General features: G+C 51.9%; 12 protein-coding genes across 12 annotated transcripts, besides 5 other annotated features; 4 read left to right on the top strand and 8 right to left on the bottom strand.

The window, feature by feature from the left end:
- Positions 1-533: 533 nt before the first annotated feature.
- PODANS_6_60 (uncharacterized protein) lies at positions 534-2,144 on the top strand (the record flags this gene model as incomplete). The annotated part of the gene is made up of 5 exons (XM_001910483.1): positions 534-594; positions 656-731; positions 825-979; positions 1,040-1,713; positions 1,767-2,144. The coding sequence occupies 5 exons, from the start codon at positions 534-536 to the stop codon at positions 2,142-2,144; spliced, it is 1,344 nt and encodes a 447-aa protein (XP_001910518.1).
- A 204-nt stretch (positions 2,145-2,348) lies between these two features.
- PODANS_6_70 (uncharacterized protein) lies at positions 2,349-5,438 on the bottom strand (the record flags this gene model as incomplete). Its single annotated transcript, XM_001910482.1, has 2 exons — positions 2,349-4,666; positions 4,715-5,438. The coding sequence occupies 2 exons, from the start codon at positions 5,436-5,438 to the stop codon at positions 2,349-2,351; spliced, it is 3,042 nt and encodes a 1,013-aa protein (XP_001910517.1).
- A 1,394-nt stretch (positions 5,439-6,832) lies between these two features.
- PODANS_6_75 (uncharacterized protein) lies at positions 6,833-7,738 on the top strand (the record flags this gene model as incomplete). The annotated part of the gene is made up of 4 exons (XM_001910481.1): positions 6,833-7,031; positions 7,094-7,224; positions 7,361-7,477; positions 7,544-7,738. 4 exons carry the CDS (start codon positions 6,833-6,835, stop codon positions 7,736-7,738), a joined length of 642 nt encoding a protein of 213 aa, XP_001910516.1.
- Positions 7,739-8,006: 268 nt separating this feature from the next.
- PODANS_6_80 (uncharacterized protein) lies at positions 8,007-8,810 on the bottom strand (the record flags this gene model as incomplete). The annotated part of the gene is made up of 1 exon (XM_001910480.1): positions 8,007-8,810. The coding sequence occupies one exon, from the start codon at positions 8,808-8,810 to the stop codon at positions 8,007-8,009; it is 804 nt and encodes a 267-aa protein (XP_001910515.1).
- Positions 8,031-8,727: a repeat region (rgion duplique sur le chromosome 6).
- A 2,035-nt stretch (positions 8,811-10,845) lies between the features above and the next one.
- On the bottom strand, positions 10,846-11,151 carry PODANS_6_90 (uncharacterized protein; the record flags this gene model as incomplete). Its single annotated transcript, XM_001910479.1, has 1 exon — positions 10,846-11,151. The coding sequence occupies one exon, from the start codon at positions 11,149-11,151 to the stop codon at positions 10,846-10,848; it is 306 nt and encodes a 101-aa protein (XP_001910514.1).
- Positions 11,132-11,151: a sequence feature (primer 384).
- A 39-nt stretch (positions 11,152-11,190) lies between these two features.
- Positions 11,191-11,256: an STS (microsatellite 709/384).
- A 181-nt stretch (positions 11,257-11,437) lies between these two features.
- Positions 11,438-11,457: a sequence feature (primer 709).
- Positions 11,458-11,953: 496 nt separating this feature from the next.
- Positions 11,954-12,355, bottom strand: PODANS_6_100 (uncharacterized protein; the record flags this gene model as incomplete). The annotated part of the gene is made up of 2 exons (XM_001910478.1): positions 11,954-12,120; positions 12,187-12,355. 2 exons carry the CDS (start codon positions 12,353-12,355, stop codon positions 11,954-11,956), a joined length of 336 nt encoding a protein of 111 aa, XP_001910513.1.
- A 43-nt stretch (positions 12,356-12,398) lies between these two features.
- PODANS_6_110 (uncharacterized protein) lies at positions 12,399-14,588 on the top strand (the record flags this gene model as incomplete). The annotated part of the gene is made up of 1 exon (XM_001910477.1): positions 12,399-14,588. The coding sequence occupies one exon, from the start codon at positions 12,399-12,401 to the stop codon at positions 14,586-14,588; it is 2,190 nt and encodes a 729-aa protein (XP_001910512.1).
- A 102-nt stretch (positions 14,589-14,690) lies between these two features.
- Positions 14,691-15,669, bottom strand: PODANS_6_120 (uncharacterized protein; the record flags this gene model as incomplete). The annotated part of the gene is made up of 2 exons (XM_001910476.1): positions 14,691-14,970; positions 15,068-15,669. 2 exons carry the CDS (start codon positions 15,667-15,669, stop codon positions 14,691-14,693), a joined length of 882 nt encoding a protein of 293 aa, XP_001910511.1.
- A 792-nt stretch (positions 15,670-16,461) lies between these two features.
- Positions 16,462-18,168, bottom strand: PODANS_6_130 (uncharacterized protein; the record flags this gene model as incomplete). The annotated part of the gene is made up of 1 exon (XM_001910475.1): positions 16,462-18,168. One exon carries the CDS (start codon positions 18,166-18,168, stop codon positions 16,462-16,464), a length of 1,707 nt encoding a protein of 568 aa, XP_001910510.1.
- Positions 18,169-20,096: 1,928 nt separating this feature from the next.
- PODANS_6_145 (uncharacterized protein) lies at positions 20,097-21,283 on the bottom strand (the record flags this gene model as incomplete). Its single annotated transcript, XM_001910474.1, has 2 exons — positions 20,097-20,811; positions 20,886-21,283. 2 exons carry the CDS (start codon positions 21,281-21,283, stop codon positions 20,097-20,099), a joined length of 1,113 nt encoding a protein of 370 aa, XP_001910509.1.
- A 644-nt stretch (positions 21,284-21,927) lies between these two features.
- On the bottom strand, positions 21,928-23,181 carry PODANS_6_140 (uncharacterized protein; the record flags this gene model as incomplete). The annotated part of the gene is made up of 1 exon (XM_001910473.1): positions 21,928-23,181. The coding sequence occupies one exon, from the start codon at positions 23,179-23,181 to the stop codon at positions 21,928-21,930; it is 1,254 nt and encodes a 417-aa protein (XP_001910508.1).
- An 85-nt stretch (positions 23,182-23,266) lies between these two features.
- Positions 23,267-26,373: part of a repeat region (rgion duplique sur le chromosome 5) that runs on past the window's edge.
- On the top strand, positions 24,432-26,017 carry PODANS_6_150 (uncharacterized protein; the record flags this gene model as incomplete). The annotated part of the gene is made up of 3 exons (XM_001910472.1): positions 24,432-25,085; positions 25,143-25,590; positions 25,644-26,017. 3 exons carry the CDS (start codon positions 24,432-24,434, stop codon positions 26,015-26,017), a joined length of 1,476 nt encoding a protein of 491 aa, XP_001910507.1.

Below are 26,373 nucleotides of genomic sequence, written 5' to 3'. Positions count from 1 at the left end.
TATTGATCGTCTCGCGTCCGGAGCCCTGGACAAAATATTAGGTCCACCCAGATGATATTCCCTGCGCACTTCAGCAACGTCTCCGTCATATCTTGAAAAACCCATCTATTACAATGGTCACTTACCTGATACATAGTTTCCTGTCCCCGGGAAACGCCGCAGTGTTCGCATGAGGCTCAGCTGTCTCGGGAAACAATCTTTCCCAGGGTCTGGAGCTGGGACAGGGAATGGCATAATTGCGGTGTCAATATTGCTTCTTTTCTTTGCATCTGCCGTGGTCTAGACGCCCAACATGTGGTTAACCATGTTGTTCTATTGGTAGCCTGATGGTAGTCCGCAAGCATGGTGTGTGACACAGCAGGCACCGCTCAGCCCCTCGCCCACAGTTGGCAATTACATTGGTGTGTTCCCAAGAAAAGACGCCCAAAAAACCACCTCCTACCCCCTATCTCCCACTTTCCATCTCCGATATTTCTTCAGCTTCCAATGCAAGCGCTTCTCTCTTCTGGCTTGTAATCAACATCACATTGACCATGGCATCAACAAATCAACAAGATGGTTTCCTGCGGTTTGAGAGATGGATAAGGCAACAAGGTACCATTCCTTCTGAGTATTTACCCTGTATCGCAAAACTAATTGTTTCTGGCTTGAAAAGGGGACGACCGTCCCAGCAGAATACAGTCAGATGTAACCGAGTTGACCAGATGGGGAGGGTACGACTTTGATATGATGTGCGTGCTCACACGGCTGGACTGTCGCGTCACGCCCAATTTCCTCTTTTAGAATCCGTTATCCATGGATGGAAGACTGATAGTCCCTTGCAGCTTTGCGCCCCTGGACGGCAGATACCGAGGTCCGCCATCGGGAGAATATGACCAATTAATTCAGCTGTACGACATACCCGACGACTTTGTGGCCGAGCGTGAGCGGAGTGTCACACACTCATTTGGACACCAACTGGGAGAAAATGGAGTAGAGAGTCAGTCCGCTAGCCTTATCTACAGTGAAATAATGGATGTTTGCTGACGCTGGATTGCAGCTCTTTGGATGCACTTTCTGGTCAAAATTCCAACAACAGCCTCCCAACCCAACCAACATGAGCCTTGGCTAAAATGGGGCTTTGTCATGACATGGAAGCCGAAGCCTATGACCCCAACTGAACGAGACACTGTGGAACCAGAGAACTCAGAGTACTGTGTCACTTTCCTTGCCTTCCAGCCTCCCCTTGAGTCTATCCAGGCTTTGGTGACATTCATTTTGTCTTCAACCTGGAACCATGTCAACAACGATCCCTACGTGATTGTGGACGTGGCACTTTCATCTTGGTATCAGAGAGTGGATAGTATTGCTTGGGATGTTACTCACCTTGTACGGACTGACGAGAAAAGGTTGTTTGAGCGGGCAAAGATACTTGAAACGACTGACCCTAGCTCACACTCTCGTCACCTCTCAAGCCTGGATTTACACGGAATTCATACCAGTGCTAAGAACGCCATCTACCTGACTGAAGCCTTGGACGCTATCCTTAGAGCAGTTGACAGGGTACTATCGGCACACAAGGAGCTTCTGCATGATCCAAAAAACAAGTGGAGAACGGAGGATCGGACATGGGAAAACACCCATCGATTGTTGAGATACCGGAGCGAGCTTTTCAACTCCACCAGGCTCAGGATTGTTAGTTCTCACGAAAGGATCAAGAATGCAGTGGATCTGGTATGTACAAATGAAGCATGTGTGGAACAGAGACTCATACAAACTCTTTTTAGGCTTTTCACTTGAACAATGCCCAAGATAGTCGTATCGGCATGATGAACAGCCGCAGCGTCCGGATCATTTCTATTGTCGGCTTGATATTCATCCCTTTCAGCGCCGCAAGCTCTATCTTTGGCACACAATTCTTCAGTTTCCCGGACAATAATGAGCACCACATGCAGGTCAATCAAGACATCTGGTATCTCTTTGCTACAGCCATCCCTGTTACCATTGGCATTCTCCTACTCTGGAAGGCAAGCGAAAACGACCAGCTGCGATTACCGGGCGGGCTAGCTTCACTCTTTGGCTGTTCAAGTCAGCCAAGGCCGCGCGATTCTCCTTCGGGGGAAAGGGGCATTTTGCTAAACGATATGGAACAGCAACGTGCTTGAGTTGGAAGACAAGCTGGCATGAAAGGATAGCCATCACCCCTCATTGAACAAATTACATGGCATTGTAAGCCATTGCTAATGCCTAGGTCAAAAGATCAACTGTTCGATATCTTTAAGTCGAAGTCCCTATATGAATGGAAAATTTACAGTAGAATGAATCATACCTATCATACACTCAGAAACTTATATTGTTACAATCTCTTCTCACGAATCCCAAATCGGTCCAAAGGCAGGGATTCTTCTCGCCTCCAACTGATACACGACCCTCTTAGTTGTCCTTGCATTGCTGACAATGCATACACACTCGGCGCCGCTCTCATGATACAGCTCCCAAGCCAAGTGAACCATGTCTGGTCTTCCCATACTGTCCGTATCCCAGATGACAGCTCTATCATCACACCTCTTCACTTCATCAATTATACCCTGGCCATATGTCCTGAGTGGGTTTTTGGTGCTCCACAGGATCCGGCAAGGAACCTTGCGCTCCATGATGACTGGAAGACAAGGACCGATTCCAGAGCCCGTGGCCACCAAAACAATCTTCTTGAAAAGAGGTGCAATAGCCAACACTCCCGAGGCTGGTTCACCCCTCGTCCAAAGATATGTTGGTGGGTTGTCAATCATGCGACCTGTCCAGTCACCAGCACGGGAGACAAGAATGGAGAGTCCTGGCTTGTTGTCCGGCTCAGGGATAGCCGCGAAAGCGTGCCATTCCACCAAGGGGCGGTCGGTGATGCGGATACCCAAAGATGAACATTCTCGTGGGGTCTTGAAGTCAAAGTGCAAGCGGACTGCATGGCTTGACAGGGGTTCGGCAACCACCTTGACGCGGCGGAGACGCATCCACGGAGCGGCGATGGAGAGTGTTGTCAAGCTGAGGAGATACAACGCAGGCGTCCGAGCAAGTGCGGCACCAAAGGGCTGGGTGCTGGGCAACGCCGCGGTGACGACCATGAGATGAGCCCAGACCAAAGCCAGGGCGGTCCAACCCGCGAAGCGGTGCGTCCACTCGAACTGATCATGCATTTTGGCACGGATGCTAGGCCATGCCATTGCCAATATGGCGACGAGGAGTGCAAAGATCAAGTAAGTCAACACCAGGACCGCAATTCGCTGAGACGGCTGGGTAGACCCTGTTGGAGCAAGACGGCGAGTGGCAGCCACAGTAAACACCAGCCACCAAAGCGAAGCGGCAACAGATGCTCCGGAATGGACCCCGCCGTAGTGATAGACACGAGCGAGGTGTCGTCGGATAGCCAGGGGTGCGGATGTTGGCATTCGAGTTGCAAGCCAGAAAACCACATTCACGACATAGTCCTGGCGAAGCAAGACAGATGCCAGCAAGTTTGCACTCACGGCCGTGGCTAGATTGTCGAGGGGCAGCTCAAAGTTGGACTCTCGGCTCTTCCAAAGCATGACAACAAAGGCAATGGCGTTGGCAACAAAAATAATGCCAAAGAGCTTGCGGTAAGCCGATAGGCCGCGGTGACGCAGCCAGCGCCAACCATGAAACCCCTTTTTGGGCGGGATGGGTGCAACGGGGTCGGGCTTTTCGTCGGTAGCCGAGCTGATGCTGCTCGGAACAGACGCCTTTTCCACGTCGGTGATGCTCGGAGCCAGAAGCCCAACTTCTGCGGGTGGAGTTGTCCGCTGAGAACCCGAGTTGACAGCGGTCGCCAACTCCCGCAGCACACGCTTGTCGATCTTGCCGTTCGCCGTGAGTGGAATTGTTGGGCCAAGATAGTGCCAAACTTTGGGGACCCCATAGAAAGGCTGCTGGGCACTGACTGCCTTGTGCAATTCGGCCTGGTCAATGGGGTGAATGGCAGAGTAGAAGCCCCACAGACTCGTGTCAATCTTGAGAGCGCAACCCTTGATCACATCCGGGCAAGACTCGATGGCGCGGGAAACACCGTCTAGCTCAACACGGAAGCCATCGATCTTGACTTGATCATCACGACGACCAAGTGTCTCGAGGCATCCGTCCGCATTCCATCGGACCAGGTCCCCAGTGTTGAACATCATCCTGCCATCTCTGGTGAACTTGTCGAGCTTGTATCTCGTCGCAGTCAATTCGGGCAAGTTGAGGTACCCCCTAGAGACACCGACTCCTCCCACCCACATGACACCAGCCTCGCCAATCTTGACTGGGTTCTCGTCCTCGTCCAGAATGTAGAGTGTAGTGTTGGGATTCGGCTTGCCGATGGTCAATGGTCCGCCAAGCTTGTGGACGTGGACGGTGTTGAGGACACTGATTTCCGTGGGACCACAGACATTCAGGAACCTCGTCCCAGTGTGCTCCGCCCAATGATCAGCAAGGGTCTTTGGGCATGGCTCGCCGCCCACCACGATCGTCTTGAGGTTGGGGAAGTCTTCGTAATTGGGGAACCGCTTGGTCGCTACGGACGGGGTGGAGATGACGACGTCGACTTGCTTGAGGCACTCGTTCCAAAGGTCGTTTCCGCTGCCTCTGATGTACAGAGTTCCGCCGTTCATGACGGTCGCTAAAATTTCCCAAGCGCCTAGGGTTGTTAGTTGGAAACTCGGGCCTAGAATGGATGGCTACTTACCCATGTCGAAAGCCACGCTCAACTGTTGTGCCACCTTTGTGCCGACAGTGATCTCTAGCTTTGCAGGCTCAACCAACAAGGAATTGCAAACACCATGATGTGTGACATCAACGCCCTTTGGCCGCCCAGTCGTACCCGAGGTGTAAATAACGTAGGCTCCATCCTCAGGCTGAACGTCCACGTTTGGTCTGCTGGCAACGCCTGATGTCCAGATGTCGCTGGAGAGGTTGAGACTGAGAATGGCTGGTCCCTGGCGGCATGCCTCGGTGGCCTTGTCGGAGTATTTGGGCAAACAAAGGACGATATCTGCCGAAGAGTCCGAGACTACGTGACTGAGGGCTTCGATTGGAATAATGCCGCCGTCAATGGGAACGTACTGCCCTCCTGCCTTGAGCACAGCGAGGATAAAGATGACCATCTCGATGGTACGCGAGTACACCAATACCGCTCGCGCCCCTCTCTTGAAACAAAACCGAGTGAGAAGCTCGTTGGCCAGTATGTTGGCATGGCGGTCAAGTTCTCCGTATGTCATTGAGGTGCCATCGAAATGTCGGACCGCTGTTGCGCCGGGGTGTTGTGAAGCTATCGACTCGAATGCATGGTGGACTCTTGTGAAGGGGAGTGGGATGGTTTCTCCACGTCCAAAGCGGTTGAAGAGAAGTTGGTCCTCTGTCGATAGGGACTCAAGAGAGTAAAGCGAGCCTGGTTCAACCTGTGAGCCCATGTTGACGACTATGATCGTTGGTGACCGGCATGATTGGGTGATAGAACAGTTTTCAGTTCCAGGGACACTGTCCCCTTATAATGGAGATGGCAATTGGTGATACAAGGCTGCTTAGAAGGTTCCTATCTCAGGTATGTAACCATCCACACTACCATTCTACGCTGATTAATCACTACCTAAGCATGTCCACACAGATTCCATCATGGTATGCTAGGCCAGGACGTAACTTGTTAGCGAATGGAACCCTTCCACATCTGCAGCACGTCGCGTCTTACCATTCTGGGGACGGCGATTCTGGAAGTCTTCCCATCTAAGCATCTCCCTTCTCCACAAAGCCAACTTAATTTCTTGCTCAAACAAAAATTTTCAACAAATTTTTCAAAAGTTGCTCCGTTCTTACTCTTTGCTCGGATAGTCTCTTGAGGTGTGAGGCCCTCCCAAGAAGGGTATCTTGTTCATACAGAAGCCTGAACCTTCCAGTGCATAGGTAGCCAGCTCTATTGTGCTCTAACATCCATCCATCCGCTTAATTAACGAAAACTCAAAATCGGCAGATCACGCCAAGATGATGACACCGAAAGCAAGACCCGGTCGTGGCCGTTGAGGACTGTGAGGTATAATGGTACTATCAGTGGGGATTAGGTAGCTGTCATCTCAACCCGAAACACTCGGTCACTCACCCCGCTTGCACCATGATACTAATTATCACCTAATCTCGGCCCTGATCCAGATTTGGCAGTTCAGTTATGTGTAGTCCCCTTCAAGACATGCTGCCAAGATGCCATCGACTTATACGCGCAGTAGTATCGCGGCATCTTCCCATTCGGTCCGGGGAACCTGGCATGGGCCAAGACGTTTGCTGCAGGGACAGCTTCGCTAACCTTCTCTACCGAGTTTTGTCATGCTGATGCAAGCACGTTGGGATAGCATCTTTCCTCGTAATAAAAGTTGCCAACCAGCGGGTAAAGAATGAGTGGTGTTACAGAACACGGGTGTTATTACCTGACCGGGTAGCGCGTTAGGGTATCTGCCAGTGACACTCGTGGAAAAAATGCCGTTGTGCACCTACCACAGCAGTGGATCAGATCTTTTAGATCCTTAGAATGTGGCAGCGCCGTTTGAATGTAACTGTAATTTAGCCCCACGATGTTGAAGTGCCGGCCGCCGCCCCCGGTCACTCTAACCATCCAGTCTGTGCACCAAACGCCACCTCATCATGTGAAGATAAATCGGGTAAGCAGCGACTTGGATCCAAGCCGTGTGGATGTTGAGAATATCGGATGATAAGTGGTTGGAATATCTCATCCAAAGTATTAAGATGACACAATTGATGCAGCACTTGGACCACCGCCGACGCCGTTCCAATCCAATTTGAACTTTTCTTCCTCTGCAAAATGGATTCGTTGAAAGATGTAAAGCTGAGTCTGGATGACTCGACTGGTGTTGCCATCATCCGTCTTGATCGTCCAGCCAAACGGAACGCCTTCTCGCAGAACACGATTCACGAGCTGGTCTCGGCTTTGAGTCACCTTGATGCTTTGGACTCTGTACGAGCTGTCATTTTAGCAGGCAACCCGGACGGACCATTCTGCGGTAAGAGATACTTCTTTGAGTGACACAATTTTCGGCCAAACTAACAAGTTGTGGCTTATTAGCGGGCATGGACATCAATGAGCTATCACAACTCGACACCTTGGCTGCTCACGAACGTTCGTTTCTCAAAGATCTGACGGATGCGTTTGCACAATTCACAAAGCCCATCATAGCCGCGGTCATCGGACTTGCTGTGAGTGTACCTATCACCATTGCTCACGAGTGATTATAGCTGACAGAATCACAGCTTGGTGGAGGGTTCGAATTGGCATTGGCTGTATGTTGTTACGTCCCCATTCTTTTCGTTTTGTATACTGACTTGCACACAGGCAGACATCATCTATGCTGCAGACGATGCACTATTTGGTCTCCCCGAAGTCAAAATTGGCACCATCCCTGGCGCTGGGGGTACACAAAGATTGGCCAGAGCGTTGGGCAAGCACAAGGTGCGTAAGCCGCGCTCGACGTGTTTTACAGTGACATTAGATTGGCTAACGCAGGGTGACTTATAGGCTATGGAATTGATCTTGACTGGCGATTCCATCTCAGCTTCGGAGCTCGCCCAGTACGGACTTGTCAACAAAGTCTTTCCCCGTCAGGAAGTGGAGAGTGAAAGTATTAAACTCGCTCGGAGACTTGCGACCAAATCAGCCCCCGTGCTCAAGTTCGGCAAGAAAGCTGTTCTCACCGGTAAGCATTCACTGTGAAGCCCCCTTGTCATGTTTGTGTCTGACTGTGTCATTAGCCGAGAACACACATCTTGAAGCCGGCATGTCGTTGGAAAAGTCTTTGTATTATTCGACCTTTGACTTGGGAGATTTCCGTGAAGGACAAGCCGCGTTCTTGGAGAAGAGATCTCCACGTTTCAATCTTGGATAAGCGAATGGTGGTTTCTCGGAGAGTTATTGCAGCCTAGACTAGCAGTTTTTTATCATCGATTGCAAATCTCTACAGCTCGTGGCCAACAATTTTCTCTCAGCAGCACACACGCTTCTCCAAAAACCCAAATCCCTCTTGTACAGCTTCACGGCCTTGCGGGCATCTCTTTTCCCAGCACTTGCCAATGTCAAAGAGGTGTTTTGCTCCACCGTCAATAATTCTCAGCTCAGCATCAACACCTTTCTCGCTCAGAGCCTCGTACATCCTCTCGGCTTGCTGCCAGGGTATCAAGTCATCGTCACGCGGGTGGATGATAAAGGTTGGCGTGTGGTACAGGTTCTGCTGAACCTTGGCCAAAGGAGACACGGCCAAGACCTCCTCTCGGGTAACTTGTCGGTGTCCATCGAGTGCGGCAACACCATGGAGAAGAACGTCAAGTGTCTTCCCTTGATGGTTCATATACAAGGCCAACTTGGAGCGGGGATCCTGGGTCGACATCCACCCACCCGCCGCCTGAGCCGATGCTGGTGGATTGTATGCCGTGATGGGCCGCCGATCAAAGACCATGGAGTCCCAGTCAGCTTCAACCGGGAAAACCTTCTCTGATCCCTCGGGAATGTTTGGTTGTGTCCAAAAGGGATCCCCGTAATCGGAAGGCGAGTAAAAGGCAAGAACAGCTTCGGGAGGCCTAATGTCGAAGTCTGCCGACTTCCATGCAAGGCTCATTGCCAGGAGGCCACCTGTACTCCACCCAACCGCAACAACCTTTTCACCATCCAGGTGAATGTCCTTTCTAGCCAGAGGGAGAGAGGGGAGGACAATGCCCCCCTCTAAAGGCACATCCAGTTGCCCGTCGCCCCCCGTATACAGAACCAGAATTGTATCGCCCGACGTCGTCATCAAGCGCAACTGGAAGTAGTCCGTTTCGGTAATTACGATGTCCTCGATCTCGATCCAGAAGTTGAAAAGGGGTTTCAACCAAAGCGAGCCCGAATCGAGGGCATGATCCGACACATGCGGACGCCAGCCACGGGCAGGACCCCCGTGGCGACAGTCAAAGGATACACACTACACAAAAAGGGCTCACCATTATCCGAAACCTTCAACGCTGCCGTCGTCATGTCGAACTCGACAGCTTTTGCCGGGGAGGTCAAGAGGACGATAAATCAAAGCGGTATTCTGTCCAACTCCAGGGAACAAGCTTTCAAGGTTACCGTGCAAAATGCACCGCTGGAGTATGTGGAAAGGGAAGACGAGACAGGGGGGTCAGAGCTCCCATCTGTGACGAGCGCAACAGGCCCGGAGAGATCTCCAAGGTCCCTCCGTCTATCCCGTCTGATCCAGCTTGGAGGGCGGAGGAGTGTAAGCAGGCCTCATCAGGGAGCGATGCAAGATTGCAAGTCGCAGAAGGGGGGGCGTTTGAAAAAAAAGGGAATATGGCGGTCCTAGAGCTGTTGCAAGTTGTGCGGGTCACATTCGTTGAGGGACTCATTGTTGTCGGTAGTGGCGAGGGTAACCATTCAGGGAGGAAAGGTCATGGGCAACAGTCTGACAGTCCCACTTGACGACATCCCATCGTCACACACCTTACCTTATTTATATAGTTGTCTCATGCACATCTTCCAAGATCTGTCTTAGCGTTCAAACCTTGAGCCGTAACTCTATCCTGCCATGTTTTAACAAGCCAGCACGCTAACAGGGTTCAAACTCTCATGGGCATGGTGATGCCTATGCCCTCAACCTCGCCACAGTACCAGTACCACAACTTCCCCTGTTCGTCCTACTTTCCACGGGAACCTTCCCGCGACGTAGCTAAATTAATGCCTCCCTGAAAGATCCGATGCTGATTTCATGAGAGTACCCCAGCCGGTGGCCGGAGTCAGCTCGACACGTGGCTCTACCAGTCTGCCTGACCAGGTAGGTACTGCGCGCCCTTCCAGGGTGGGCAACAAGCCAAGCGAAGCGGGCCGGACTTTTACGCAAGTCAATTCAAGCCCAGGGTAAGCTTGACTTGCCGACTTGCCAAGGCCTGTAAGGTTTTTTTCCCCCTATAGATACTGATGATAGCTGGGTTATAGTAGTGAAAGTGTTAAGTTAGTCCCTGTATTTTACCAAAAATCGGGCCGGAAAAACCACCGGAAGGCTTGCAAATCGGCAAGTGAAGTCAAGCCGGAGGCAGACATTAAACGCTCACGGTATTTTGCCTCTTTTCGCTTTTTTTCCTATTGGCCCAGAATCTCGTGTAAGTAAACATATCTTCATCTTCGCGAGCTCTAGCTAACTTTGACCCATCTTGTGGAATTCATAATCCGGTCAATACCTGGTTATTGCCATAAATGAAAGAGACTGCCTAAATTGGACATGGAGCATTTTCATCGGGATGCCGAGCTTGGATACAGTTGCTCGAATGCTCAGATCACGTTTATATCAAGCTAGGGTAACGGCTTCAAAGGGCTTGGATCAGAGCTTCAAAGTGTTTAGACCAGACTTCAATATGATTGGATTAAAGGCTTTGTGGCTGGGATAACAACAGAATTACCAGCCCAAGGTTGGTAAGTGATTAGGCGGTCTTTTATGACTAGGTGCTTGATGGTGAGTCTTCTTGATGAGAGGTTTGGGAGGGATACAACGTCCACATATCTTGCTTAAGAAGACCGACGAGCTCTCAGTTTGTAGGCATCAGATCTTTCTCCTTCCTTCCGTTTCCAGGTATAGGCTATGTCTACCTATTGTAGCCCAAAGCAAGATGGTCCATAACAATGGAGTGCGAGGGACCTCGGACAGCTCCGTATTTCATCAATGAACACGGGAATTTTGATATCTACAAGATGGCCTATTCAAACCCTGGTTCTAGCTCATAGGTACCTTATTTATGCAGCGTACCACCGCTCCCGTCCCCATCCTTAACTCCTCACATTGTGAACCATAGCTAGCATCAAAGCACATAGCGATAATCAGACATCAACTCCGTCACATACGGGTTCTCCGAATCGTCCTTCTTCTTCACCCCCGTGCGCTTCTCTTCCTCCTTGTCCTTCTGTTGCATCTGCGCGCCGTTTCGGACGGCAGGGCTTTGCATCTTCGACAAGAATTTACTCAGTCTGCTGGATTTCTTTGGCTTGGTCTCGCCTGAGGATTGTCCCTCTTTCAGGGTAAACTGCCCGACGGAAGACTCGGACTCTAGAGAGAATCTCTTCGTGTTGTTGTTCTGTGCAGTTGAAACTTGGGATTTGCTGTCCATCTTGAGCGGTGGGACCACTGGTTGGGCCGAGGTGTTCGTTTGTTGTTGTTGTTGTTGTTGTTGTTGTTGTTGTTGTTGTTGTTGTTGTTGTTGTTGTTGTTGTTGAACGATCAACACCGGGTGCCACCCTACAGGGGAGTTGAATCTTCTTTATAACCGCCATCATGAGGATCAGGATGTCAGCTGTTCAAATGCACAGCCTCTCTCCGTCCGCTTGCGATGTAACCCATCTCACGCTTGGGCGGAATTGAAAGGCTGTGTAGATCCATGTAAAGTTACGATTGGTCGACTTAGGCAATAGGCTGGCTTGGCTCTTGGTGGAATGCCGCTGTTGTAAGATGCTCAACTATCACCAACATGGTTTGGGGGCCTCATTATTCATGAAGGATCCAAGGTGCAGTATTATTGCCTTTTCGGGCAGAATTAGGCCGCTGTGAGATTTGCCTGCATGAGATGCTCGTGGCTGTGCTCGGTTACCTCACCCTCACCCTCACCCCCACCCTCACCCTCACCCTCACAAACTGCAATATTGTTATGAAAGATTATCTCCAGCCATAAGCAGTCTGCTCTTATACCAGAATCTTCAGCTGTGTCACCAGGTTGGATTTCATGCCTCGTTGTCTTGACATTTGCGGGCCCCTACCGCTGCGCTACCCCTCAATTGAGCTGCTCTGCGGAAACCACGCACAATCCTGTCAACCGCTTTCCTCATGCAGCAAACCGCACCGCCGAAGGATGAATGGACGAACAAGGAGTTGATGCTAAAGATCACAGAGGTCCCCGACGAGAACGACCCGTATCACTACCATAAATTGAGTGATGCGGATGAGATAAGGCTGGTGACGATCAAGCCGGGAAAATGGACGGATCCAATCAGCTGTGAGCTGACATGCCACTCGCTGGACGTCGATGATATAACTGAGTATTCGACCTTGTCGTATGCATGGTATGTGGTACGATGCTGCCCTGCTAACAGTTATGTCAGCTGAACATGTGAGGACAGGGGATCACCTCGAGTTACCGAAAACATCATACTCGAGGGTCGAACATGGCCGGTTACTGTCAACCTGGCCAACGCTCTACTCTTCCTTAGAGACCAGGAGAAGCCTGTGAAAATGTGGATCGATGCGCTGGTTTGTGTGCCCTGTTTCTTCGGTTGTTCAAGTATAAACAGGGTGCTAATGTGAGCCTGATACCAGTGCATTGATCAATCCGATCTGAAGGAGAGGGGTAAACAAGTCCAGCTGATGAAGGACATTTACTCAGGCGGCACACAAGTTGTGGTGTACCTCGGCGATGGAAAGAACCACCGACCAAAGCGCCTCTCCGAGCACCACATAACCTCCAAAGCTCCTACCCAACAACACTTTTACAATGACGAACGCGATGGGGTCCACCTTGAAGAGTTCTGGGCCGCACTTTCCGCCTCAGCCATGCCCTCCCTCCCAATGAACGATAGGAGCAAACGGCCACGGATCCGATCTCGGCATCTCTCTTCAACATTCCACATGTTCTGTCTCCTCCGGGTACTGGGCGATGAAGTCTTGACTTCTGACCTGGTCGACAGGATGCGCAAACTCACCGCTATGGACCCCTCCTGCGACCTGCTTGGTACTATGGTCGAAACCCTGCGCTGTATGCTCCTCAACCCATGGTGGCAGCGCATCTGGGTCGTGCAGGAGATGATTGTCAGTCGAGTGGCAGTCGTCCGTTGCGGCACAGTGACATGCCCGTGGGACATGTTTATTGCTGCCGCCTCATCGCTTTCGAGCTCCTCGGTCGACATGGCCACAATTTTCCGTCCCGACAGCATCAAGGTGCTTCAGTACTTCTGTCGCCAAGTTCTGAGCTTCCGCGATTTACGCAACCAGTGGAAGAAGAATCTCGGCGCCCCTATGCTGACCCTCCTCCAGGACTTCAGCGCGAGACGGGCAACTGATGAGCGAGACAAGGTATTTGCCTTGCTGGGGTTGGCATCCCATTCTCAGAGGTTCCTTGCCTTGGCAAGCTATGAGGACTCAGTTGCCGATGTGTACCGAGCAACAGTCGTGGAGCTTATTCGTCGGAGTCACTCTCTGGAAATCTGGCATGGTGACTTGGCACGGAAGAACAGGAGAGATCTTGCAAGCTGGGTTCCTGACTGGAGCGCAGTGTACGATGAAGGTGATCGCCAGCGGGCGCAAAGAGGTGACAGTGAAAAGGGCGAACGTAGTTCGGCGTGGAAACTGACTGTGGTACAATCAGAGGGGGGATACTGGAAGTTTGTGGCCGAAGGAATGACACTGTTGTTGCACTGGATCAACGAGAATCCACAAGAACGAAAACTACCGAAACGCATGGAGGAGGAATTCGACTCGTACCACCGACTACTGAACATCACCTGCCTGGATTTCTACCGGAGGAGAGACGCCAACGCGTTGGTAACCACCGTCGAGAGGATACAGGAGCTATGCATCAACCTGAAAGCTCACTGCTCTTGGGGCAGTGCATATGAGGACCTCGCCAAACACCCTTCTATCAGCGCATTTGGTCGTTCGGCGGCTTTTTATCGCGAGGTAAAATCAAAGTCTGAGGTTGGCCAAGTTACCCCCAACATGGACTCAGAATCTCGGGATGATTTCTGGTTTGGAAAAGACACAGCGGCTTGGCTTGATCGGATGGTGATCAGGTATGAAACGGTCACTTTCCGAACCCCCAAATCGGAGACTGCTATCCAGCATCATTTTAGATGGGAGCCTGATGAAGCGAGATGGTATCCTGATGGACGCAGACGAAAGAGCTTTTTGTCAATGGAATCCATGCCTCTGGGTACCGTAAAACATGTCGGCGAGCGACTCTTTTCCTGGGACGATCGCGATTCCGCTTTCAGCACGATTTCGAAATGGGTCTCCTACTACGAAAAGATGTCAGGGTATCACAGGGTGAAGTTGGCCAAGACCTTGCTGGGCGAAACCAATCTCACCGAAACACTCCAGAGTACAGCTGAAGTCGATGGAGTTGGAGATGAGAGCCATCGTGATACTGTGGAAGCGCTGCTTCTGGAGTGGCTTGATCATGTGCTTGAACGTCACGATTTCCCAGACGATGCAAACATGAAACCTCTCAACGAGGCTCTCGTTCTTGCAACAACGGGGAGGGTCATGTTCGCCTTGAACGACAGCACTCTTGGGTTGGGCCCGGGGAGCATGACTGTGGGAGATGAGGTGATGATGCTTCCGGGTACCAGCTCACCTATTGTGCTCCGGTTCCGCTTACCTGAGCGCGATGAATCCCTCGAAGGCCCTGCATATGCGGTGGTTGGAGATTGCTATCTTGACCCTTCATCCTCGGATGAGCAAAAGAAGCTGCCAAACTCGTGGCCAGGATGGTTGCCGGAAACAATCATGCCAATAGAGCTTAAAAATTACTGGGAGAGACGTCGCATTTATCTCTTCTAGATGGGAGGTATATTCATCATCCTGAACCAGTGCCTATGTAGGCGCTTTATCATCATTTCTATGCAGCTAGCTCAAAGACCAAATCGCCAGGTACCAAACTACCTAAATAACCTTCAGAATAGCCTCTCCAACCGCCTTTGCACTTGCAGGGTTCTGCCCCGTGATGAGCTTCCCATCAACAACGAGCTTCTCCCCCCAGTCCTGGCCAGCCTTTTCGTACTCCGCGCCCACCTCCTTGATCCTGGTCTCCAGCATGAAAGGCATCTTCTCCGAAAGTCCAACGCCGTCCTCCTCGGAATTGCTAAAAGCGGTCACCTTCTTCCCCTTGAGGAGGTAATCCCCATTGCTCAACTTGACATTCACCAACGCGGCAGGTCCATGGCTGTTTGAATTGGGTGTCTTTGTTAGACAACAGCTGAAAAATGGTCTCTCTCTCTCGACTTGGAAACAAGCACGATAATTATATGATAAAAACTTACCAAACAGCGCTGACGATCTTGCCCGCCTCCCAAAACCTCTTTACAATCTCTTGCGATTCCTTATCGCCGGCGAGATCAAACATGGGGCCGTGGCCGCCGGGGAAGAAGAGGGCGTCGTAGCTGTCGATGCCTTGTTGAAGGATCTGGGAAAGGGGAGTGGTGGCCTCCCAGAGGGCGGATTGCTTGTGCAAGAACTCAACAGAGATCTCATCGTCTTTGGCGGCTTCGATGGAGGACTGGTCCAGGGGAGCGGCGCCGCCGCGGGGGGAGGCGACGGTGATTTTGGGGGGAGGGGAGGAAGACGCAAAAACGTGGTGGGGGTGGGAGAATTCGGAGAGGTACCAGCCTGTTTTTTTGCCTGTGTCGGCCAGGTCGGCGTGGGAGGTGAGGACTACGAGGATGGAGGGGGACATTTTGGGCGTGAGTGTGTTGTTGTATTGTTGTGTTTGTTGCGTTGGTGAGATGTGGTATTGTTGGTGGTGGTGGTGGTGTTGGCTGAGTGAAATATTGATGTTCAGTGAGTGAGAGAAAGACCAAACTTTTATGTAGCTATGTACGAGCCCCCTTCTTTCACAAGCCAAACTCCACGATCCGATCTCCATTGGTAATTCTGACGGCCCCTTTGGTGGAGGTGATGCATCTCCTGCTCACTAAGCCGAAAAACCCCTCGATGTAACAGTGACGTCACACTCAACCCAATTCCAACAGTTTCCATCCGATCAAATGTTGGATTGCGGGGTGAGCCGCCATCTCTTAAATCCAGGGTTCTCAGAAGAACGGAATGGTGGACCCCTGAGATGCGACGAAACCTATCATGGCATAAATCTCGATTCCGAGGGTAACTCAAGGGAGGTTATCGCCTATCTCCCTGATCGGAGTTAGATGTTCAAGTCTTGGCATGGGTGATAAATAACCCGACGATAGCGCAGAGGAAAGTGTTGGGATGGAATAGCAACCCGAGGAAGCTTGCGTCTTTGACCATGTCGTGATTGTTGAATGCAAAGATTCCGATGAAGGTGGCGGCTTTGGAATGGCTTATTGATGATGGGTGGAATTGAGGATTTATCGTGGTATCCTTTGAGCTTCCCCGAGCCAATCCCGGAGCATGAGCGAGTTCCCATCATTAAAAAAAAAAAAGGAAACGGAACAAACTGCAACAAGAGGTACCCAATGCCATAGAGTTCATTTATACAAAGAGGTATTTCCTACCCCAAAGACCCCAACAGTAACTAACCATACCATGCCGCGCGCGCTCGCTCGCTCATAATTACATTAAAACAAGTATAACCCATCCCTTTCCAACAGCCAGCCCACCCCGTAAAGCCAACCCCGTCATCTTTTTCCCGTATCCCAATCTCAAAACGCCATCCCATGTATTCCAATTCCACAAGTCATCACATCCACATCCCAGTCTTGCTCGGCCGTCTATTCTGCTGCCACAACGGCCTCCCACCCCCATTGCTCCCCCGACTATACACCGAACTCGCCACCCTGCTATAATCCCCTGGTGGCCCCTCCCCAACATCTCCCCGCCGACCACCACTCATATTCATCTCCCCCAAATCATCCCCCCCTTCCTCCCTCCTCAAATGATCCTCCTCATCCTCCTCCCCGATCCTATCCAGCGCCGCACTAAACCCGTGGCTAAAATCGTCAATCTCCCTTGTGAGCGGTACCTGATCCGACTCGAGTCTGTTCTCATCTCCCCTCCCGTTGTGCACAACAGGGATAGCCGCCGCGCCGCTGTAGATAGCCGGGTATTGTCCCTGCTGCTGCATATGCTGATATTGCATGCTCAACTCGTCGCTAGGGGGGTAAGAGGTGTGAGAGTGGGGGGTGATGGCTGAGACCACTCCCCCGGCGCCAGAATAAGCATAGGGAGAAACATCGTCTTGGCCGATGGGTGAGACGTCGTTTTGGAAGGGCATGCGGGGCGGCACTGCTGTCATGAGGGGTATACTCTTCATTTGTTGTTGTGGTGAGGGTTGGTTTTGCCCAGCGAACATCGGGTTGGGGCTGGGACCGGTCTCAAAGGCGTCGCTGTCTTGGGGGATGGCGGCGAAGCCTGTTCCTGGACCGGGGCGGGGGGTGCTGATGTTTTGTCCGCGGATGCTTCCTTTCCCGGGGCCCGATCTCGCGTTGGCGTTTTGTCGGCGGCGGATGCAAAAGGCGAGAAGGGCTACCAGGGCGATGAGGACGGCGAGACCGCCGATTGTGGCGCCTACTATTACGCCTGTTCGGTTCGTTGTTTGCGCTCGCCCGGTTTCCGGAGCGTCGGTTGCGGGGGAGGTGGTTTCGGTGGTGGTTGGCGTGGAGGTAGAGGATGATTGTGTTGAAGATTGCGTTGATGATGGTGAGGAGGTTGATGTTGAGGGGGAAGTAGAGCTGGAGGACGAAACACTTGAGCTTGTCGACTCTGTTTCTGTTGAACTGGCCGATTCCGTTCCTGTTGAGCTTGAAGCGGTATTGGTTACCGTCCCCAGCGTTGTTGGCTCGCTCAGCGTAGAGACAGCCTGTGTCAGACTGAGACTCACGGTGGGAAAGGTGACCTGCGTCGTCAAACCACTTGCGCTCGTCAAAACGATCGTGGCCAGGTCGCTCGCAGAACCGCACCCGTACTGAGAAGCTCCTCCCTGAAAAACATTCTTATAACACACATCACTTCCCCCACAGGTAAAAACGTATGGGTTCACCTCCGTCTGTGGCCCGCTGTTCGCATCTACACATCCGGTAAACACACCTGCCGTGCAAGAAGCTTCTCCGTTTGGGCAGCACCCCACCACATTGTTCTCCGTATCCAACACGCAATGTGAACCGGCGCTACACGTCGCTGCCAAATTCTGGTCACCTCCCAAGTAACCGCATACTGTATTGTCCTGTCGCCGACGAAGAGCAAAGAGGTCTCGTGAAGGTGGTGGTGTTGGTCGAAGAGGCCATGAGACAACACTCAATGGGTGGTATGGGACCGTTGTGGTTGGCGGAACAACTGGTACCCTCCTGGGTAATGGTTGAAGAATATGGGCGTTGCTCAGATCAAGCAGACTCGATAGCAACAGTAGAGCTGTCGGTGGTGGCAATCGATCAAAGAAATCGGATCTCATCTCGCTGTTATCGCACGCGCATTCGGTATGCGCCTGCTTGGTTATTGTTCGAGATGTGGTGGTGTTTGGTGGTGGTTCCCAAACTCGGCCGGTTCCAGAATCCAGAAAGAGACAAAAAAAAACAACGGCGCGGTTCGAGGGCGCGCAGGCAGGTAGGGTTATAACAGTCGGGGCAGGGAAGAATGGAAAGAGACCAAAAAAGATCTGGATTTGCTACAAACTGGGAGGAAGTTGGTGGCAGGAAGAGGCACAGTGGCGGAGGCAATTAACCCACCAGAGCAGCACCACGCAGCTTCGCTCGCAATGCGAAATCCAAGCCTCCAGGGCAAGCAGGGATCTGCTCGGCAGGGGGGGGAGGCCTTTCAGGGTCTTTGGTTGGAAGGATGGTCGCTGCATGTCGGGTGGTGTCCTTCCACTGACGCCCCCATGTTCGGGTGCATGCCCTGGTGTCAGGTACACAAACCCCACTGCGGAGAAGGGCATCTTGTGTATCTTGACTTCCTCAGGCTCAGGTACGAGGACGTACCCGGATAAGCCATCATTGAAGGCCCTGGGATGTTCCCAAACCTCAACACGTTGCCAACCTGGATGTCTAAATGTCAACTGAACATTCCATTATGGCCGTCCCCCCACGGCCCTGGCTCTGCGGCGGAGGTGGTTAGCAGAAACCGCCGACCAACAGGAGCAGACTGGAGGTCCGGCTTGGAACCTGACGTGCATCTGCAGTAGTTTGTGCAGTGAGCAGCAGCCATGCAATTGCCGGCTGGTGGACCTGCAAACCGGCCATCTTGGGGGATGTGAGTCGTCGGTGAAACACAAGAGGGCAAAGCTTGAAGTCGACGGTTCCCGGTTGATGAGGAATATCGATCGGCTCCCAATGCCGTCGGCTTGTCTTAGCGGCCTGTAAGCCGATATTCCCAACCGTTACGTTCCTTCTCCTCGGGCATGGTAGAGGAGCGGCACTATCGCCTTGTGTAACCGTTCAAAGCAAAGTCAACGAACCATCAACGCCACAGCTTGCCGGGAACGGGGACTGGTGCCCGTTATCAACCCATCCCCACTTTGAACGAGACATCCAAAACAAACGTCCGGCAATCCGCATAACCAAGTCCCCATCTTCGGATCTCGGACAAATCTCTCCAGTGTTTTACGGTCATAAGGGAAGACAGTCGCTGAATGGGTCTTCGAAGTGCACATGAAAAGGTAAAAAGATCACCACAGGGCTTTGTCCTCGTCCAGGTGGCCCCCCAAGTTCTTTTTTTAGTACCCCGCACTCTTGGCTAGCGTGGCTAGCGCACTTTTGCTGCCGAAGCTGTGGCGGTGCGAAGCGGGTCACCGTTGCAGGGGTGCTCCATCATGACATCGACGGCAACGTCAACAACGGCTTCATTTTTGGGGATTTTCCCGTCGAACCAAGTTTATGGTTGTGTTCCAGAGATAAAAAGGTTGCCACATACCACCATGGTATTTTGGAGGTTAATTGGTGGGGAGGTCACTGATACCTACATAGCAGCAAGTCAATTGGTTGCACTTGTTTGTCTACATACGCGTAACTGTTTGCCCTCCGATCAACGGCTCCGAGAAAACCTGCATTTGGGCCAGTGTTCCTTCTTGGAATTGGATTTGACCCACACTCGCACTCAAGGGAGCAGAAAAACTTGGTCTGATGCTCATCTCGGCTTCGGGAAAGCTGTGCCTCAAATGTGGCTCTTAATTGCTTATGTCGCGGTGGAGCATCATGAGAACATACGCCGCACGCTTGCCTATTGGAGGGTATGATACCGACGCAGTGGTTTAAGCCATTTAGGATGACCTAACCTTCTCATCTGTGCTCAAATTGTGGAGGTAACTATATGCCGAGATAGATGGTGCAGCGTGCCTTGACAAAAAGACTGTATTGCTAGGATAATGGACACTGTATGCTGTAGTCAAGCAGCGACAGACGCAGCAGCCTTCAGCCTGACCATCTCCTTGAATGTCTCCCTGACTGACTTTTGTTTCTTCTTAGGAGCTAATGACCAAGCGGCTTCCTTGAACTGGTTGCGAATAACCTCTTCTTTTGAGGGAGCGGTGGGTGTCTCGACATGTTCAACGGTGATCTCTTTAGAGAGTTTCGCGGTCTTATGCGCCATGGTTGTTGGTGAGTACTGCATCTCGCTAGGCCAAAATGTGATATCGGGAGTATCTGGAGCTACTGTAGCCGGGTCCTGGTATTGAGACCACGATCCAGTTTCGGCTGTATGATGATAGATTGGGTTGACGTTGGGGGTGACGAGAGTGGCAGTTACGTCAATAACACTGATGGGAGAAGAGATAGAAGCAGGTGGCGAGTATGCAGTTGATCCACTCCATTGACTGCTGTTTGTTGGTGATGGTGTGTCGTTGGTGTAGTTTCCATCGTTGACAGACTCATGAATGCCAGCCATGGCACCAACAGATGAATCGCACTGTCCGCTGGCTTCGACACAGACACCTTGTGAGGTCCTTGACCATGATGGAATGGTGGTGGGACTAGACCGATGGGACGGTCCGGTGTTATCCCTCAGTCCCATATGTTCGGACAGGCGTTGAACCTGGGCACCGATCTGTTCTTGACCCAACAGCAGTTCAGTAGCGTCCTTCTTGATATCTTTGGCGACGGCTCTGTTCAGCCATTAGTACTAAAGTTTAGAACACACTACGATGCTCACAGAATATAGCTGTAGGTATCAACTCACAACGTATGCACCCCCAAGGTAAGCTCAAGCTGTTCAGTCGCCGTTTGTAATTGCTTGTGGATATTCTCCACCGCGGCCTTGCCAGAGATGGCCCACTTGACGCGTGAGTCGTTGATGGAGGTAATCACAACCTGGAGCTCCTCGATGATGTCCATACAGAGATTGACTTGGTCCATAATGAGATCATTTTTTCGGTTCGGGCTATCCGTGTGCTGGGTTCCTTCGTCATACCGAATAAGCTCCAGTACATAGGCTAGGCTTCGAAGTTGAGTCATAGTCTTGAGTAAATCTGATCGGGCGTCATTATAACGCTTGCTAAGCTGGTAAAGCTGTTTAATTGTCTTTTGCGCAACTTCGAGTAGGGTGATACAGCCAATGCCGATAGAAAATGGATCCATTGTTGTTAAGACGGGGTACCTTGGAATTGTCCGGGTCAGGTAGGCAGAAAGATAATCGGAAATGGCTGAAGACCGCGCATTCCCTCATGAAATATTGCTGGGATTTAGCCCGTCTTTACTTTCCCACAACACCTCGCATCGATCTGGACAAGCGTGAGTTAGCATGAATGAACTAGGGTAACCGCGGCAATCTTCAATGGTGCCCAGGCAGATCGAATCTTCCAGCTACCTTTTGGCATGTTTTCGTATGCCTCTTTCATCTGACTTGCCAATGGGAAAATGGAGTCGCATCCTCGACGTGCATTCTCCATGCTCATTGGGAGCTTCGCCCCCACGATCAAGCTCGACATCTGCACCACCCCCGCAATTGCGAGAAACCCAGCGTGAAGCGGGATGTTGAAGAGCTCTGCCTAGTAGGAAGCTGACGATAATACGCACTGCCGCTGTTTTGATTCTGTTGGCCCTCTGTCCAATAGGACAAGGGCTTGCCACCGAATCTCTGGGGATATCAGATCTCGTTTTGGTTGCAGATAGGCTACGGTACCTGAGTCATACAACGTTGTATTAAGCTCATGTTAAAAGCAGCGGGAGCGCCGGCCCTAAGGTGTCTATGAGTAGTAAAACGCCAGATATTATGCAGCATCCTACAAATGCTTCCACCCATTATGCACTACCACCTGCATCTCGTTGATCAGGCAAAACCCACCCTTCTCCTCCCGCACTACTCCCTTTCCTCCTTCGCCTGCCCACTGAGCCACCCTCCTGCGTATCGTGCTCTCTTTGAACCAAGGCGTAGTGAGCCACCGCCCCAGCCGATTCTTCCATAGCCCAAACCAGATCTGGCTCAGCGACACCCAGCTGCTGCCCACCGGATGCACGGCCTTGTATGCTTCCGGCTTGTACCCAACCCTGACATTTGGGTTGAGAAATACTCCTTTCGTCCTTGACTGCGGGTTGTCGGCATGAATCAGGCAGCACTCTGACCCTTCAACATGGTATTCCGCAAGGCTGTCCTGAACGCCCCTGAACTTCAGTCCTTGAATCCCCATGAAAGCCGTCGCTGGCATGGCCACGATACCATTCCAGCAACTGGACACCGGCGCAGGCAGTCCGTTTATCAAAGCTGAGCGGGAATTCCCTGACCTGAAGTATGGCCAAGTCTGTGTTACATGCTCATGCCCAGCCGAGTCCCTCAGCGCAAAGGTATCGTAGAATTGTGGCGGCTTGCTGAAGTCCATGGAGCATGCCGCAGCGTAGCTCCCCTTGTTGGTATCCAGCAGCATCATGATATCTTGCGTGTTGAAGACTACATCTCCGAGAAACAGCACATGGTCGAAGCTCGTCCCATTCTCAGCCAATTCGATCAGCGGTTCCAAAGACTTGTTGCGCAGTTTCGAGAGGTACGGTATCCTCCTCGGCATCAACTGCTTCTCTTTGCCCACCGCAATCCAACCCCCTTCCTGCCCCGGGGTGCTGTGTAGGAGGTCTTTGTGCGTCTCCTTATCCAGCACAATCTTCCGCCCTACTCCCGTCTTCTCAAGTTGTTCATCCAGCTCCCTTAGCGCCCCCTTCGAGTCATCCCAACTTCCACTTTCGTATACACTGACAAAGACATTGTTTGGTCCGAGGGTGTTAACCAGGTCGAGAACGGCGGCGTTCCAGCTAGAGCGGAGGATTTTCTCGTTGTTCCAATGCAAACTGGCAATGAAGACTCGGCGGGTTTGTAGGGAGTGATGGGCTCGGGCTTCTCGCTCGGTGCGGATGAGGCGGTAGTAAATGATATGGGACTCGAGGAGTGTCCAGAGGAAGAAGGCGAGGAGGACCTTCTTGAGGGCTGAGCGGGAGAGGAGGATGCGTAGTAATCGCGAGGAGGGGAGAGAAGGGGCTCGTGGTTTCATTTCATCGCTGTTTGAGGGAGTGTTTCACCCTGCACAGAATTGCCGTGGGGTGTGTTTGGTGTTGTCGGGACGAGAAAATTGGTGCGTGTTGGCGTTAGCCATGTTGAGAATGGGAATATGAGGTCACAGACGGTTTTGCAGTGCTGACCAGCGCTGTGCCGTTGGAATTGACTTCTGAGTGGAGCCGCTGGAATCGCGTTTAATTAGCGCTAGGGAGCGGGAGTGGCTTGGCACACAGCCCTGTGGGTAGTGGGGTCCAACTTTTGGGGTCAACCTGGAAAGGTTGGGGGTGATCCCCTCAACGCAACAACCGGGCACACATATCAGAGTAGGTATGGATGACCTCGGACGTGAGAGGGCGCGCTTATAAAACCGAACAATCGAAAGAGCTCCAGAATGTCTACATACATCAGAGAACACCACAGGTCCGTTCCCTTCCTGTCCAATTGTGACCTTAATTTGACACTGACATTATTAGGTGCATTTTCACCACCATCTCATCTTCCAAGGCTCCGAAGCTCGAATTCCGGGCACCGCACAAGAAAACTGATATGAAAGATTCTCATTGGGCTTTGAACTCAGGATGCTAAATTACTCCCAAACACACAAATCATCATGGCTTCCAGGTTGCCGTTACGTCTATCAACATAGGCAAAGCCTGAAGCAGGTACGTGATCCGTAACGTGAGACAGAGAATTTAATAGCTGAATTTGATCAGACGGATCTGATCCCGCAGTCTCACCAGCCCTCGATATGGCCAGCCTCGACCCAGCATTTCTCTATTCCATACCTATCAATCATCAAGGTCGTTGACCACGGTGAGGAAGATCATGACAAGGGTGAGCGAACACCAAGTGGACCTGCCTCGTTTAGCGTTGGCCTGTCAAGCTGTCTAACCAGAACAGAACATAACCCTTGAGGTTGATACGCACAGACCAAGGTGATTGGAGCATCTCTGTTAACGAGAGCACGCGAGAGGATCCCTTTCCTAGAGCGGAATCTAGGGAAATGTTCCGGTACACAAGCGGTGTGTTCGGGGTGGAAATTCGAGGTGCTTGGCGAGCCCAACTGTTTCCACCGCGTCTCCTCCCATTCGCACGTAAAGCCGGCCAGCGTGACCCTCGAAATCCCGTCGGACTTTCGCCTTGCTTTCTTTTCTCTTTGTAACTGACACCGGAGGGCCAACGACGACAACCGAAAACCACATGCCGCCTGAGCCGGGGTAGCACCAGCATTTGTGAGAGAAGCACATGGCCCACTCGTCACCTTCCATGCAGCCTTCGGTGCAGCTGCCTTCTCCACAGCCCCTCGACGACCAGCCAGGCCTCGAGGTCGTGCCGCACGATAACCTCCCCGAAGTTCGACCCGAGGAAGAGCCAAAGTTCTATCTGTCACCGGCTCAATATCAAGATCAAAAGATCGTTCTCGGCGAAGATTATCCCCAGGTAGTCGACGGCAACGGGGAAATAGAGGTTGGTAGCCCAGCTTCAACAGAAAAGGGCACGCTTCCTCCTGTCAGCAAATCCTACCAAAGGCGAAAATGGTGGATTATTGGCGGTACTGCTTGTGCAGTAGTTGCCATTGTTGTCGGCGTTACTCTAGGTGTTGTGTTATCACTGAAAGCCCGCAACAATGATGGCAACGCCGCCATAAATGGCACGTCGGGACCAGAAACCATCCGCCAAGGCTCAAAGCTCTCAGCAGCGGGCTGGCGCAAAGCAAATGGTTATGTTGAGAGGTATCTCTTTTATCTCGACCCTCAAGGTCAGATCAGACGCTCGCGAAGTATCACCGGCAAGGGCAATTCTACCTCCACATGGGAAGTGCTGCCAGTGCTTGACCTAAAAGCAACCAACGGCACCTCACTAGCAGCCACCATTGCTCTTCATGGCACAGATTACAATGTATGTCAATCTCTTTTGTCACTACAATAATTCCCGAGCTCACCAGATGTCCGTTAGCCGCAAACTGCATTGTTTTACGAGGCGGACAGAAAGGTCTTCGGCACCATGTTCAATCAAGCCAGACAACCAAACATTCTGATCGACAACGTTTCGGGAGGGTACAGTCGTGGTTTCGCGGACCTAGCCATGGGTAACGCGGCTAAACTTGCGGCATACTGGCCCTATGTCGTGGCTCAACATGAGACGGGCGATATCATTCAAGTTGATCACATGCTGGGGGATGGTCTTGTCCCCACCGAGGACTGGTATGTCCAGAATCTCAACATCACCGCCTACGAGGGCTCGTCGCTATGCATAGTACCCACCAGTTCCAACTTCACCGAGATCAAGGAATCCAAAGCCTATGGTGTAGTCTACCAGAAGCCCAATCAGGGCTTGGCCATCCATTACCCTGCCTTTGAGCCAGGCACGCCCGACGCCGTGCAGCTCGAACGGGTTCCTGAAAGTAGGTTATCGCTCAAGACGGCCCATCAATGTGTCGACTAACCAAACTTTTAGCATTCCCCGAGCTCTACACATTCCCGCCCCAGACTCCGATGGCCGCCTTTGCCGTCCCCCGAGGTTCCAACGACAACGACAGCCTCGTGGACATCTACCTTGTCATCAAGAGTTACACTGGCAAATTTGCCGTTTGGTTCAGCGAGAACTCATCCTCTTGGAGGGAAGAATTCCCTGCGGTTTTCCAGGAGGTTGATGAAGATTCGGACATTGCATGTTCCACCCTGGCAGTCACAAACATGGACTGGGAAGGGAAGGAGGTCCCGCTGGAGCGTGGCGAAGTGCGGTGTTATTTTCAGCGTAATGGCATTGTTGTTGAAGTAGCTTTTGAGGGTTTGATTTGGACTGAGGTTGGGGTGGTGCCGATACCATGAGCCGACGCGGGGGGGCTCAATAGAGTTTCCTCGCCAGAGCTCCTTCTAGGAGTGGCTGAAGGCGGAGATTTTTGCTCGGGACGCAACGTTGTTGCGCAAAGTGGACTTGAACTCTTGCCGTAGCTGTATGCTTTTCCGCCACCAAGGTGCCTACGGTTGAACGTAGACACCTGGACTGACCGGCCATGCAGCAGCTGGAAAGTAAACCGTTAAATGGCAAGCCGCGGGTGGGAGGCGGAGAGGTCAGTGTGACGAGAAAACGACACGATTGGGATATCAGTGGATTCTGCCTTGCCTGCGACAGACACGAAGTGGATTTATGTAATTCAAATATTGCCCAAAACGCTCGGCTTCTA

Source organism: Podospora anserina, chromosome 6 (genome assembly GCF_000226545.1).
Source record: "Podospora anserina S mat+ genomic DNA chromosome 6, supercontig 2".
NCBI lineage: Eukaryota > Fungi > Ascomycota > Sordariomycetes > Sordariales > Podosporaceae > Podospora > Podospora anserina.
Note: the sequence above shows the minus strand (reverse complement) of the source record. Positions and strands in the feature narration are given on the sequence as shown.